A 16,494-nucleotide genomic window follows, 5' to 3' on the forward strand; every position below is an offset into this window, starting at 1 on the left:
CCATATAATGGTCGAACTCTACTCCCAAAGGCCAAAACCCAAATGTCTTCTTCCCCTCAATAGTTAAAAAGTGAGTCCTTTCTATGCTTCCGCCTCATCGATTTAGAGTTAACTTCTTTCATTTTCACTAATCAAATAAAACAAAATCTTGAATTTTACTTGTAGGTATGGTTTAATCTTTAAAACCCACATATTAGGTTGTCATTGCGTCATCATTTCAAGCCATGTGTCTGCTAACCTCGTGCTTGTAATCAATTCTCATCGCTGTAAGCCCACATTTCCAATGAGTAAAGAAAAAATGCCCCGAAAACAAGCGATTTTCTTTCATCAGGGTGATTATCACTTCAAGTTAAGATGTCTTGTTCTTAGAGCATTCATGTCGTAACCTCCAGTTTACATTCAATGTCGCATTGCTTTTAATGTTGGGAAACCATGAAGTGCTCAACAGGGATGATCTCAAAAGATGCTATTACATACTCGAAAAAGGATATAATTGTTAAAAGGTGGTTGAAAATAATTGTTGAAGATGGGAAGGGAGGTAGACGTTGACAAGAGGTAAAGATGTGAGATGGATTTAATTTATTTATGTTAATTAAGTAAAAGTCATATGGACATGAAAATGGCAATAATAGGTAAGAGGTACTAAATAGGCAGGTGAAATCCCTTAAAAGGCTCAAAAATAACTTAAAGGACTGAAATGATAAAGTCAAAAGGGTCATTTCGTCATTTTCCCACATATATATCCTCATCCATGTAAATTGTCTTTTAAAACTCTTTCTTCTAATATGTCCATTTTCAAACACGAGTTATATTTCTCCATGAAAAATACTTTTAAAGACATAATTTTTTAAAAAAAGTCATGATATTTCCATTCTATTCTTTGTTTTTAAAGGTACTCTTACATATCAAAACTGCTTGTTACACATGGCATAACAAGTTGAAGTGTGTTTGGTGAGCGTGGGACCAGACTATGACCAAAGTCGATAAGTCAAAAGTAGCAATTTTTTCCATGCAAAAAGGTGTGGGACATGAGCTAGGTATCGATCTCCTGTATATGAAAAAGACATGTATACCCTTCTCATCTTCATCATAAAAAAATAATAATAATTGTAGTTCCTATTTAATGTAACAAATGCAACCTAACCCTACAACAAGATTCTATTGAATATGCAAAGATCAAGAGGCCAAATGTGTCATGTATATATATAAGTACAAAGCTTCTCAAATATCCTAACAATATAAAGTGTGTTTAAAAAAGATAGGAATAACAAAAGAAAATTAACTAATAGTTTTTGCTTATAATTTACAATTTAATTAGGAGCTTACTCATCACCCATGGCTAGTTCAAGTGCATAGTCATCCCTTTCCTGCAACAATTATCCATGAGAAATGTAAGAAGCTCCTCAAAAAAACATAAAAGTAAATCCAACTTTACTCTTGCTACAAATATAGACAATGTACTTTTATGGGGTAAAATTTGTTATTATATTGGTAAAAAGAGTAAAGTAAGTTAATATTTCCTCGAATTTCCCCAAAAAAACTTTTGGTATAAGTTATTTATAAACTTACAATAGGTCCTCGTGCAAAATATCGTCCAAATTGAAGCCAATATACCTGCAAAAGCCATGGATGAAATAGGTTATATGACAAAAATCTGGATTGTAATAGAAAATAAAAGATACAGAAAGTTGTTCACTTGTTCTATCAAAGTGTAATTTACCTCATCCTCATCTTGTGTTTCAACTTCAACATCAGAAGTTGGGAAACCAACACAAAGGAGTGCATAACCCTACAAAAATGTAAAAAGATATGAAGTTGCATTTAAAGCGATTAGATTGAATCATATGAAGATACAAAGATGTAACATTTGAAATGAAGAGTGGAAGAGTGGAAGAGAAGTAGAGAAGCAACATGCCTTAGCTTTCAGTTCTGCTGATATCCCTAATGCTTCAGGCTGTCTAAGTCCTCCTGATTTTATACGAACAGCACAACTAGTACAACAACCTGCAGGAAGATAGCTTTCAGCTTTCAACTTTCAGCTAGTTATCAATGCATTTGAAGCGAATTTTATGAAGCTGGATATCTTATGATCTTATGGATAAATGGCATTACATAAAGGAATGTGAATGATGGAACAATACCGTGCCTGCAAGCAAATGGAAGTGATATGTCCTGTGCTTCAGCTGTGTGTAATATGTATTGATCCTGCAAATGTAACCAATACATTATATAGCAGCGATTCGAATCATAAAATTGCATGAATCGATCTCCATAAAACAATCGAAGAACCCTAGATTTCGGTGTAAATATTTGAGAAAAAACTATTCCGTTACAAAATTAAACCCAAATTACTTGAGGATTCAAAAAGAATAAGATCTCTTCAAATCGATGCATACATACAAGTGTAAGCAAGAAGTATCCATTGATTATCGCGAATTTGATGAGTTAGTTGCTATTTATTAATTTACGATTAGTCCTTTCAGTTATAACTAGCAATTACCTCTGGAACGTAGAATTCGTGAACAACATCTCGTTGTCTGTCGTGAACGGTGACTTTATGTCTCGGAGCAGACGACGCTACAGAAATGCGTTGGGAACGGGGTACTTCGGGTGAAACTTGAAGCTCCGACGACGTCGTACTGCGGCGATATTTATTCGCGGCGTAGCTGGCTGTATTTCTAGACGGGGAGCATTGCCGGAAGACTGACGGACTCCGGTGATATGAGGTAGAGAAAATGTTGCAGGGCGGTTGAAGGTCCATCGAATTTTCGTTGGTGGAAGATCCGATGACTGGTTTGAGTGGTTATCTTTTATGCTCTTATCTGATTAATCCTGCTCATTATTTTGGTTTGAAACTGAAAAATAGTGAAAAAGAAAAGAAAAATTGCTTCATTTGGAACTTTTTATTTTCAAACAATTAAAATAAACTTATATTTTTCGTGTCGATATTTCAGTACACTAAAGCAAACTAATATTTTGTTTTGTCTATTTATTTATTTTTTTTGTGATCTAACACAAAAAAATAAAAAATTAAAGAAATAAAAAATTAGTTTCTTTTTCTATATTTTCGTTTCTCTATGGAATCATATGGAATCAAGTTGGCTCGGAATGGAATCCTAGGTTTTAAATACGGAAAATGTAATAAATTCCTTACATATTAGACTCATAATCAATTTAGTCTTTATATATCTTTTTATTCAATTCAGTCTCAAATACCGGTAATCGTATTCAATTTAACCCTTTAACCCGGTTAACAGGCCATCCAACTTTTAAAAATTATATTTTTGGCCTATATTTCAAATTTATTACAAATTTGGTCCAAAATTTACACTTTTTGCCCATATTTTAAATTTTATTACAAATTTGGTCCAAAATTTACTTTTTTGCCCAAATTTTACCATTTTATTATGAATTCATCCTAACTTTAAATTTTTTTACAATTTTTTTTCTCAAAAAATTGTTATAAATATGATTTTATAAACAAATATGTTTTTTCTTTATAAAATCATATTTATACAAATAAAACACATTTTCACATAAAAATCTTATAATTTCTATATATAAACTTTTTTAAAAAGTTTTTATATATGAAATATCTAGTTATAAAAATATATATTTATTAAGTATATAAATATATACAAATCCGTTTTTATAAAAAAAATGTATACAAAACCCAATTATCCAAACATGTTTTTATTAAAAAAAAAAAAAGTATAAACAAACACGATTTTATAAAAAAAAATTATAGAGAAAACAGGTGTTTGTATTCATTTTTTATAAAATACGTTTTTGTATACATTTTTTATAAAAACCGATTTGTATATATTTATATACTTAATAAATATTTATTTTTATAACTAGATATTTCATATACAAAAAAAAATTTAAAAAGTTTTTATATAGAAAATATAAGATTTTTAAGTGAAAATACATTTTTTTGTATAAATATGACTTTATAAAGAAAAAACATATTAGAAAGAATTATTTGAGAAAAAAAGTTGTAAAGAAAACTAAAGTTAGGATGAATTCATAATAAAATTCTAAAATTTGGGCAAAAAGGGTAAAGTTTGGACCAAATTTGTAAAAAAAATTTAAAATCTGGGCCAAAAGTGTAAATTTTGGACCAAATTTGTAATAAATTTTGAAATCTGGGCCAAAAATGTAATTTTTGAAAGTTGGATGACCTGTTGACCGGGTCAAAGGGTTAAATTGAATACGATTACCGGTATTTGGGACTTAATTGAATAAAAAAAATATATAGGGACTAAATCGATTATGAGGTCAATATACAGGCACTTTTATTGTAGTTTTCCCTTTAAATATTGTTGTGTAGTTTCCCTTTAAATATTGTTGTAAACTATCGTGGGATAAAGGGTAAATTACACGAATGGTCCCTATGGTTTAGGGTAATTTACGCGTTTGATCCTTAACTTATTTTTTTAACTTGGAAGGTCCTTACTGTACGTTTTTGTTACGTGTTTCGTCCATGTCTTACCTAAAAATATTATTTTGCCATTGATTTTTTAATTTATTGAAATAAACACACCCCAACTCCACCTCCATCACCTTACCTTATCTACCTCCATCATTTTTCCTATTTAAATAATAGTCTTTTTAGGTAAGATAAGGACCAAATGCGTAGCAAAAACAAACAGTAAGGACCAAATGCGTAACAAAAACAAACAGTAAGGACCTCCCGAGTTAAAAAAATAAGTTAAGGACCAAATGCACAAATTACACCAAACCATAGGGACCATTCGTGTAATTTACTCTGGGATAAACCAAGTGTGGGAGCATTGTGTTCATTCTTCTCAGCGAAAGAATCACTATCTCATGCATACACGATATTTACCTCTTACTTTATATAAGACCGAGGGGAATCGGACCTTACATAGTACATCGCGCATTCCACAAAGCCATTGTAAATTATCAAACATTTATAAGTTTAACATAAAATATGAAATGTTAAACATGCACATGTTGTTGGGTTATGATGATTCACATACACAATTAGCAACGAAAGCAATAATTTTTTTTATAATCATAATAACTTGCCAATGATCTTTTTGTAGTGAACTTGTAGTAACAAAAACTATACATAACATATGTATCGAATGTACCTTTCAATATGAAGTGGTTGAACCAATTTTATCCCTCTTGGATGACCAACATGCAAACTAGAATCTCTAATGAAGTCACACCCAAGAGACTAAGACCATGATCTAGCAATAAGGACTTGTTTCTTTTCTTATTTGATAACAAAACACAAACCCTAGCAGCACGTAAACAAGAGGGTCGAGAGCTTGAGAAATTGAGAGGGAGGAGGATGGAAAGAGAAAAATGTGGTCGGTCACTTGTGAACCATGGTTAAGGTTAAGGGTATTTATACCCTTATTCATCTTGAGTGTTATCCTTATCTCCTGATTTGAACTAGAGATAGTTACACTTAAACCCTTTTACTATTAAGTTTTAGTTAACTCGTCTTATAATGACAATTTAATAAACTAGTCCCTTCTAAATTCTCTTTTGTCATATTATGGTCAAAGCATGTCTTGTGTGTAACTCACAAGATCATGCTAAAGTTGGAAAGTCACAAACTTGTTATGACCATAGATATATTTCCAACACATGTATCATCAGAAAAAGGAAATAGTTAAACCAAACAGACAATTATCAAATTCAATAAAAAATACTAAAACTCCTCAATATCACCATCAATACAAATTTTTTTATTGCGACTTGTAATTGTAACTCGATCTCTCTTCGTATAAGGTGTGGATGAATCTTACATATGATCCAATTCCAATTTACATTCATCATCTACCAAACTTTCAACATCAGTTACATCGTTCCAACGCCAATTTGCAAGTACACGAGCTCGTTTGCTTCCTTTGCTAGCTCTAGAAAAAAAGAAAGGTAATTAGATAGAAAGTATAATAATAACATAGAAATATAAAAGTTAGAATACCACGGAACTTATTTTATGTGCCAAAACAGACTATTAAGGTTCAAAATGTTACCCATAACTTATATTTCAACACTAAAATCATATTTTATATGTCGTTCCTACACTATTGCCATCAGTTTCAGTTAAAAAGAAATTTGCAATAAAATCGTACAATATCATTATATTGTATGAAGATCATGGCATGCTTCTTCGTAATCCATGTCTTTCTTGACCTTCATCATCATCATCAATTATATTCCAAATAACCAGAAAATGAAGAAAATATATTAAATTCAAAAGAATTAAGATTGGAGTAAACATGTTTGAAAAAAATATATCCTATTCTACTTCGGTCGACTCTTGGATTGGTTTTAACCAACATGATTTATAGACTCCATCGTTGAAAGTTATTCGTCATCCATGAATTTGATAACCTCATACATCATTGTAAATTCCACACCAAATAATTGGAAGGTGAAGAAAAATATATAAAGTTGAGAACAATTGAGAATGGAATGAAAACGTTTGAAAAGTGTACCTTTTTAGGTATGAATTTAAAAACTTATTATTTATATTTTCAGGGCAACTCAAAGAGTTGGAAGGCTCCAACTCGTCGTGTAGAAGTATATTAAGACGCATATCTTTCAAGTCTACTCGACAAGTTGGAAGGCCCCAACTCGACGAGTTGATGGTTGTTTATGAAACCCTAATTTTCAGGGTTTTGCACCATATTTAAAGAACTTATGACTCATTTGTGGCCTCCCTTATCGTCTCCTCAGTCCAGAGAAAACCCTAACCGTGCCTCTTTTCCCAGTTTGAGTGTTTGTGAGCTTAAAGAGTGTTCTTTGGTGCTTTTCTTGAAGGAGCTTGAGGTTGGTGGTGCAAGGTTTAAGGGAGAAGTTTTAGATCTCGGATTTTCAGTGTTGTTACAACCACTTGGAGGTATAAAGTCGTTATCTTGATCATCCCTTCTTCTAGATCGCTTCTTTTAGAAGTTAGGGCCATTATTAACTTATTTTGGGACCATTCTTGGATTTGAGCATGTTATGAAGCCATGGTTTCAGATATGGACGTTTCATGGCCACTTTTGACATAAAGTTGTCATCTTTATCAAGTATTGGCCCTCCTTCATGCCCTAGGTCCCTTGATAAGCCTTATTTGAGTGTTTTAGCCCGTTTGATGCCATGCATGGACGTAAAGTTAGAAACTTTACATGGTATCTCAATCCTAGGGGACCAGATCTATAGTTTGGAGCATTAAACTCGCTTAGAAGTGTCTGAATGCATTAAGGTTAGGAAAAGTCGACGAGTTGCTCTACCAAATCGACGAGTTGGTAAGAGTTTTCTCGCTTTCTAGATGCTGAAGAACTCGACGAGTTGCTCTGGTAACTCGGCACTCGAGCTTTTCATGATTTTCTGTGACATGAAGGAACTCGACGAGTCAAAAAGATACACTCGACAAGTTGGGTCAACATGGACTGTTGACTTTGACTTTGACCATGGTTGACCAAGTTTGACTTTAAGGGTATTTTGGACATTTCGGGATTTTAATAAAATTAGTCTCATGGTGGTTGTAGGCAGTGACGGTCAGTGCTATATGTGAGGTGAGTTCTCCTCACTATGCTAACAGGGTCAAAGGCACCAATGTCGGCCATTTTGGATTGTTATCTTGGTTATCACATGATTATATGCTTAGTGGTCTGTTGGATCTGTATCCTAGTATATAGGATGGTGCTATGCTTAGTGATCTGTTAGATCTATATCCTTGTATATAGAATGATGCTATGATTAGTGATCTGTTACATATATATGACTGACTGTACATGCTAGCTATCGTTTGATATCTATGTGTTGATTGTATGTTTTCAGGTGGCTTGAGGCGGTCGTGCTTTGTGCTCTAGGAAAACAAACTCAGGGCATCCTAGATAGACTGAAGGCCCATCGGGGCGTACCAGTCAGGCTGAAGGCCCGGAGAATGGTCCAGATAGGCTGAAGGTCGGGTGAGGCGGTCCAGACATGCTGAAGGTTCTGAGAGTGGGCCAGATATACTAAAGGTCAGTGAGGCGGCCCAGTCATACTAAAGACTCTATATGTATGTTGTTTGTTCTGATATTGTTCTGCTATGTGGCATTGGTATTTTGAGGGAACTCACTAAGCTCGGGCTTATAGTTTTGGATTTTGTTTCAGGTACTTTGGAAGCGCGGGAAGGCGAAGGCTTGATCGTGCACCTCCTCACATTTTATGATATGATAGGCTTGATCGTGCACCTCCTCACATTTTATGCTATGATTTATGGGATTTCTCTGATGATAAACTATTTTGAAAACAATTTGTAAACAATGAATGGTTTTTGGAATGTTCGAAAAGTTTGAAATTTTTGTGAAATTTTATGGATGTTACAAGTTGGTATCAGAGCCTTGGTTTGAGTGAATTGGAGGAACACTCGTGTGAATCCAGTCTCAAACTAAGGAAAGGATTTTAAAATTATTTTCAAATAGTTTTCAAATACTAAAGGAGGATGCGAGGTGTACGATCAATCAGAGCCAGCAAGTAGACCCTAAAATACCATGTTATTATTTGATATTATGATACGTTAGAATAGTATGCTAGTGACAAGCTAGGGATCTTTAGGAATTGCATGATAGAATTGCATGATTATATGATGCCTGATAGCATAGGGTTTTACTTATATGAAATTGACATCATTATTGTAGTTGCTTAGTGTATGCATGACGGTTGTATATAACTAAGATCTTATAGCCTGAGAATGTTTGGTTCGGCCTTATTTCCTATTCTTGTTTGATGAAGGGCTTAGGGTAGGATCGGATATTCAAATGTCTATAACGTCCAGTGTTATGTATGTCTAGCATACACGAGTGCATCAAGGTTGGTGGAAGTTTCATGGATGAGTTAAGCGGGGTCAGTCGGCCAGTTATAAGATATTTAGCCTTCCTCTGGGAGTGGGGATTGAGTGATTTGCCTATGTTTATGAGTATTGTTAGGGTTTTGTGATGATCCCTGAGAAAAATACGGGTAGGTGTGGAAGGTATTATGGACTCGTACTATTGAAAGCACAGGACTCGTACGCATAGCAGGATAGTCATAACCCCTAGGGCTTCATTGGGAGTTGGTTCCCCGTTGTTTATGCAGATTATCTAACATATTTCTGGTATATTTTCAGTATGGTGGTTACGAGGCGATACGAGAGTGGTTCCGGGTCGGGATCAGGAGCTAGCAGTCAGGGCGGGCCAACATTGTCGATTACCATTTGTCAGATGAGACCAGATGAGTTGGATGCCAGGATTCGATAGATCCTGCACAATGAGGTTGCTGCACTATTCCGGACAGAGTTTCCGGAGATGTTTGGGTATATTATGACTGCTATGGTGGAGTATTTTGATGAGCGCTATGCAGCCATTATTGAGACAGTTGTCGTTGCAGCCTCCACAGCCGTAACAGCTGCAGGTGGTGGGGTTGGTCGGGCTTTTCAGTATCGGGACTTCGATAACACGAAGCCCCCGACTTTTTATGGATTACATGACCTTATCATAGCTATGAGGTGGCTATCTGACGTTGAAGGATGCTTTTTCACGTGTTCATGCCCTGCTGACCAGAGGGCGATGTGCGCTCTGAACCTGCTGAGGTCCGGAGAGAAGGATTGGTGGAGACTTGTTACGGGGTCGTATTCTGATGAGCAGAGAGCTGCGATATCATGGGATCAGTTCAGGGAGATTTTCCGCACTCGCTACATTCCTCGGATTTGGCGGGAGAGGTTGGCTCAGGAGTTTTTGGATTTGAGACAGGTTACGAAGTCATTGACGAAGATCACCCGAATGTTTATCGAGAGGGCCATGTTTTGCCTGTAGTTTGCTTCCGAACAGGCTCAGATGACTCGTTATCTAAGCATGCTCAAGACTGACACCAGACAGTTCGTGTCTACTCAGAATGTGATACTTTGTTGGAGTTACAGGAGGCCGCCAGGCGGCATGATCTTGAGATAGAGTTTCAGTTGAGAGAGCAGCGGCAGGCGCCGACACGGGCGCAACTAACATCGAAGCGGTTCAAAGCCGTTGATTCTAGGTCTGGAGGTCAGCGTGGCCGGACATGTGGGAAGTTCGGGAAGGTTCATGTTAGAGCTTGTCGATCTGGTAGTGTGTGTCGCAAGTATTGCAAGGAGGGGCACTTTGCGAAGGATTACCGCCAGTTAGCCCCAGTTCAAGATATGAGGATTTGCTACCATTGCGATCAGATTGGTCATGTGAAGACCAATTGTCCGTTGCTCGCCCCTAATCCGGAGTAGGCCCCCACACCAGCTACGTTGAGGATCATTGACAGAGGTCAGGGCAGGGCGGAGCCGCCGAGGGCTCGAGGTCGTGCTTTCCAGCTCACAACCGAGGAGGCTAGGACCGCACCAGATGTTGTGATCGGTATGTTTCTATCTATTATTTATTTGATTATGCTTATTTTATACTCATGTGTTTGTACCTATGTTAGGTATGTTCTTAGTGAATTCTTTGTCTGCTCTGGTACTGTTTGACTCGGGAGCGAGTCGGTCTTTTGTCTCTTGATCTTTTAGTAGGGATTTGGGTTTGCCCTTAGGAGAGCTAGAGTGTCCGTTGCGAGTTTCCATCGCCAACAAACACGAGGTTTATGCTTCATCAGTTTATCAGGGTTGCATTCTAGAGATATTCGTGGTGTCTTTCCTGATTGACTTGATTCTGATTCCCATGGGGTATGTTTACATTATAGTGGGTATGGACTGGCTTAGTCATTTTGGTGCCATGATCGACTGCGAGGGTCAGCATGTAGTGGTTCGAACCCCAAGTGCGGGAGAGCTGGTTATCTATGGTGAGGGCACCAGGTTGGGTTCGGGTTTTTGCTCGGCAGCCAGGGCACACCAATATATTCAGCATGGGTGTGCAGGTTATTTGGCGTATATGGTAGATACACGGGTTAGGGATCAGGTCTTGATTTCTGATGTTCCAGTTGTTAGAGATTTCGCTAATGTGTTTCCGGAGGAGTTACCCGGAGTGCCTCTTGAGAGGCAGGTCAAGTTCAGGATGGATCTTGTGCCAGGTGCGACCCTTATTGCCGAGGTGTCGTACCGATTGGCACCGCTAAAGATGCAGGAGCTATCCTCTTAGCTGCAGGAGCTGCTAGGCAAGCAATTCATTCGTACGAACAGTTCTCTATGGGGAGCACCGATTCTCTTCGTCAAGAAGAATGATGGTTCACACCGGACATGCATTGATTACCGGGAGCTGAACAAGTTGACGGTGAAGAACTGTTATCCACTTCCATGGATAGATGGCCTTTTCAATAAGTTACAGGGAGCATCTTGGTTCTCCAAGATAGACCTGAGGTCCGGGTACCATTAGGTCAGGGTGAGGGAGGAGGACGTGGAGAAGACTGCGTTTTGGACTCATTATGGACATTATGAGTTTCTGGTGATGCCATTTGGACTCACCAATGCGCCAACAATATTCATGGGCCTGATGAATCGGGTATACAGACTGATGGTCGATCGCTCAGTTATTATGTTCATCGATGATATCTTGGTGTATTCCAAGACTAGAGAGCAGCATATCCGAGAGCTTCTGGGGGTTCTGAGGCGAGAACGACTTTACGTCAAGTTCTCTAAATGTGAGTTTTGGTTGCGAGAGATTCAACTCCTTGGACACCTCGTTAACTAAGAGGGGATTTTGGTTGATCCGGCTAAAATCGAGGCGGTGATACAGTGGAAGGTTTTGAAATCTCCCTTGGATATCTGGAGTTTTCTGGGATTGACAAGGTACTGTCGAAGATTTATACATGATTTCTCCAAAATTGCAGTACCCCTCACTTGTCAGACGATGAAGGGGGTAGATTTTTGGTGGGGCCCCGAGCAGCAGACAACATTCGAGACTCTTCAGCAGTGACTTTGTGAGGCTCCAGTCTTGACTTTCCCAGAGGGAGTTGAGGATTTTATGGTTTTCTGTGATGCATCCATCACCGGACTAGGAGCGATCCTCATGCAGAGAGGACGGGTGATAGCCTATGCTTCACGACAGCTGAAGCCGCATGAGACGAGATATCCCACACATGATCTCAAGTTGGGAGTGGTGGTGTTCGCTCTCAATATCTGGAGACATTATCTATATGGGGTCTGACGCTCCATCTACATGGATCACAAGAGCCTAAGGCATATCATGGATCAGCCGAACCTAAACATGAGGCAGCGCAGGTGGCTGGATTTAGTCAAGGATTATGACTACGAGTTCCTTTACCATTCGAGTAAAGCGAACGTTGTGGCAGATGACCTGAGCCTTAAGTCGGCCAAATCTTTTGTTTAGGTGATGTGTATGAGGATATTTGTGGATTCTCCACTCGTGAGCTTGATCAGGGAAGCTCAGACTGAGGGTGTACGACAGGAGAATTAGAAAATTAAGAGAATCAGGGGCGGGATCACCAGATTCGTGTAGGATAGTCGAGGATTGTTGACCCGTTGCGGGTGGGTGTGGGTTCCGATGTCTGGTGGGGACAGACAGATTATACTAGAGTAGGCCCATAAGTCTCGTTTTTCTATTCACCCGGGGCCACCAAGATGTACCGAGATCTGAGACTAAGCAACTGGTGTACATGCATGAAGAGAGATCGCTTGGTACGTCGAGAGGTGCTTGACCTACAGGATGGTCAACGTCGGGCATCAGAGGCCGCATGGCAAGCTGCAGCCTTTGGAGGTTCCGATGTGGAAATGGGAGCAGATCACGATGGACTTTATCACCAAGTTGTCGAGGACAGATGTCACAGCCCGGACGACAGAAACGTCTGGGGCGGGCAACGTCACGCGTAGTATCACAACAATCGTAAAATAGCAATATAAGTAAACACAACCATTACATTACCATATGAAAATTTACGTCTGTTTGAACACATAGTTTGTATATATATCAAAAGTAAAAGACGACACTCTATCTTGCTCCGTCTTCTCCAAAAGCTGGCAAGGATACCTGTCTATCGTTGCCCTGAGAATGAAAGCGGTTTTGAAAACGTATCAGCATAAAGCTGGCGAGTTCATTAGCATGTTTTTGTGTGGGAAAATAGTCATTGAATTTGTACGAATGATTTCTTTCCATTATAAGTAAAATATCGTATGTATCGAGATCTTGGTTAATCACCAGTAAGTAAAGTGTGTTCCGTTTGAAAACCGTGGCTACCACCAGTATGTAAGGTATGTTCAGATCGAAAAAACCTGGCTGCCACTAGTAGGTGAGGTATGTTCAGTTCGAAAAACCCTGGCTACCACCAGTAAGTGAGGTACGTTTCGTTTGAAAACCCTGGCTACCACCAGTAAGTAAGATAGTTTTATTACTTAAAATAAAACTAAATGTTGTGTCCCCGGAATACCCTCCAGTAAGTAGATAGATAGTTTCATTAGTTAAAATAAAACTATTGAAGAAAGAAATCACGTAATTAAAGGTTAGTTTATACTTATTGTGAGACGTATAACCATGCTAATATGACTGGTGACCTCCTTGACGTGTCTTCAGGCGTCGTACGATTACAAAATTTGTCACCCCAGGCGTGCTCGCCTAACTATAGCTAACAGTTCAGGTGTAGGATTGTCGCTCCCGAATAGATCTATTCACAAATTTCACGCTCTCCCTCCAGGAGACTCTGGTTATACTAACGGTGAGGATTTATTGGTACCCCGACGGGCATAACGAATATAAGTCTGACAATCATGTATTAATTAGTTTACGTGTAGTTCGGTTGTTCTCGAGTTCGAAATCGTTAGTAAACGGTGTAGAGTATAAATAATTATACATAAAATAATTATTTAGTAAGATACTCTTGTTATTTGAATGGATAAACTAAATTTGTCATAGTTTATGTGTTTGACTTGGTACGTAATTTGAATTCGTAAAATCGGTAATGAATTCCCCAAACTATACCTGTTATAGTTTCACTGGTAAATTGTGTTCATGTACTGTTCTGAAAACGATGCAATTATATTTAGAAAACGTCCCTTATGCTCCGCATATTACAAAAGGGATAAAGAATCTAAATATTTGATGTAAAACTTGTTGTAATTGCATTAGTTTTTAACTTGTGAAAACTTTGATGTTTGGCTTGTATTCCCCCCTGAAAACGTTATAAAAACTTATAAATGCGTAGGGGTATGAACTCACCGTATAACGTAGGATTTGAGTGTACGTTCGGGATGAGTGTTGAGTGTCAACTGAGCCTTTGGAGGTTCCCATGTGGAAATGGGAGCAAATCACGATGGACTTTATCACCAAGTTGCCGATGACAGATGTGATGGGTTTTGAGCATTCTAACACTTTCTAAGTGTACATGCAACCCTAATAACCTTGGATCTATGTTTGTCTAATTCTCATGCAAAGTTGATTTGCAAGGTTATGATCCTATCTAGCATACATGGGGAACAATTTTAACTTAAATGAAAGATAGAACTACATACCTTGTTGTTGATTTTTTTGATCCTTGAATCCTTGTGAGCCTAGCACCCCAAGTGTGATGCCTCGAATGCATCACACAACACCAAATGTTATGGAGTAAACTTGGAGAAAAGTATAACACTCTAAAAATCGGCTCTAGCCCTCAAGTATGCATGTGTAGCCAATTTTTGGGAGAAACATGAGCTTTATATAGTGTTGACACATTTAGGATTACACCATGTAAACCCTAATGTGTCATGACTCTTCATTTCCATGACCCATGGGTTTGTAACTCCCATGGAGCATCCAATGGGTTTAACCCAACTTGATTATCCATGGAGCCTCTTAGCCCACTATACAAGTTATGGATGATTTACATAATCAACCCATATATTTAATTAGTTATCTTTTGATCACTTAATTAATTCTTTATCAAACTAATTAAATAATATTATTAATATATTAGAGCTTATAATATATTAATAAACCACAAGTGTTATTTCTCTCATTTAGTCTATCCAATTGCATGGTGCCATGGAACCCTAATGGACCATGCCGGGTCGGGTCAAGTACATACCAGAAATAGTTATAGACTTAGACACCTTATCCAACAGTCTCCCACTTGGATAAGTCTAATAACTATAACTGCAAGTATGACTTTAGGAACGGATCGGCAATCGTAGCTCTTTTCAAGGGTTCTCAGAACTGAGAAGATGATGGTATGCCATTTTAGATAAGGGATCATAAAATCCTCTGTTCTTAGATATCAGCCGGACAAACACATGGAACATAGTCTTGCTTATTTTCCAGCAGTTTGTTTCCCGATTTCTGATTTGTTTGACATAGAACTTAATTAAACACATCAACTTAGTTCTGACCAGGCCCGGTACATAGGTAAAAACAAAATCATCATGGGGCCCAGATATCAGCTTCTAATCCAAGAAGGAACAAATAAACTTCGACTCATATGCTTGTTCTACTACTTGTTAAATTACACACAAACGCACGTTTTATAACATCAAGTTACCAATGCATTTTCGCACGATCAATGCATAACTAAATCATAGTTAACAAGTCATATCTCTAGGTTTGAAGACTTATATGATATTACCGTCTGGCAATCACTCAAGATAAATTCCATGAAGTGATACCAGCGAGCGTGGGGTGAATCTAATACTCAGAACTTATGAGCACTCATGAGTGTTGAGGCCATGTCCAACACCTTAGACCTCTATAACCAACTCATGACAGTCTTAATTCATATCTACTCCCGACATATGACCAATTGTGGATAATTTGAATAATATGTAAAAACACAACATAAATATTCAGGAAGTCAAAACATGGAAAAGAAATAATAGTAAACGATTGACAAAAGATAGCAACACTTTACTCATGAATAAACACAACTTTTATTCATCATCAAATGTCAAATACATTTTACATATTTCAGAATCATCTAACTACTAAAACTTATATCATCCTTCAGCCCTATGCTCCTAGCATGCTGGAGATGCTTAACCCTACCCAGTCACTTCGTGAGGGGATCTACCGGGTTCTCATCTGATGATACCCTCTTTGCCACGAGGAGTCCTTCTTATATACGATGCCTGATGAAATGATATTTTTTGTCAATGTGTCTGGATCTCCCATGATCCCTTGGTTCCTTTGCTAAGGCAACTGCACTTTCACTATCACAGAAAATCTCTATGGGCTTCGATATAGCTGGTACAACTCCAAGGTCTCCAATGAAGTTCTTTAGCCATATAGCCTCTTTAGCCGCCTCGCTTGCCGCTATATACTTTGATTCGCAAGTTGAATCAGCCACTGTCTCCTGCTTGGAACTTTTCCAAGAGATTGCTCCTCCATTTAAGGTAAAGACCCAGCCCGACTGAGAGCGGAAATTATCCCTATCAGTCTGGAAGCTAGCATCACTATACCCTACAACTTTCAAGTCATCACTCCCACCAAGGGTAAGGACCCAGTCCTTAGTCCTCCGCAGGTACTTGAGAATGTTCTTTACCACTGTCCCGTGAGCCTTACTAGGGTTCCCCTGATACCTGCTAACCCTGCTTAACGCAAAGGCTACATCAGGACGAGTACAGGT

General features: G+C 38.1%; 1 protein-coding gene across 1 annotated transcript; it reads right to left on the minus strand.

Annotated features, from left to right (window-relative positions):
* Positions 1-1,181: 1,181 nt before the first annotated feature.
* LOC111918088 (ferredoxin C 2, chloroplastic) lies at positions 1,182-2,869 on the minus strand. Its single transcript, XM_023913744.2, has 6 exons — positions 2,501-2,869; positions 2,142-2,205; positions 1,916-2,004; positions 1,721-1,789; positions 1,570-1,614; positions 1,182-1,367 (listed from the first exon to the last, which is right to left on the minus strand). The coding sequence occupies exons 1-6, from the start codon at positions 2,759-2,761 to the stop codon at positions 1,323-1,325; spliced, it is 573 nt and encodes a 190-aa protein (XP_023769512.1). The 5' UTR covers positions 2,762-2,869; the 3' UTR covers positions 1,182-1,322.
* Between the last annotated feature and the right edge of the window lie 13,625 nt (positions 2,870-16,494).

Source organism: Lactuca sativa, chromosome 6 (genome assembly GCF_002870075.4).
Source record: "Lactuca sativa cultivar Salinas chromosome 6, Lsat_Salinas_v11, whole genome shotgun sequence".
NCBI lineage: Eukaryota > Viridiplantae > Streptophyta > Magnoliopsida > Asterales > Asteraceae > Lactuca > Lactuca sativa.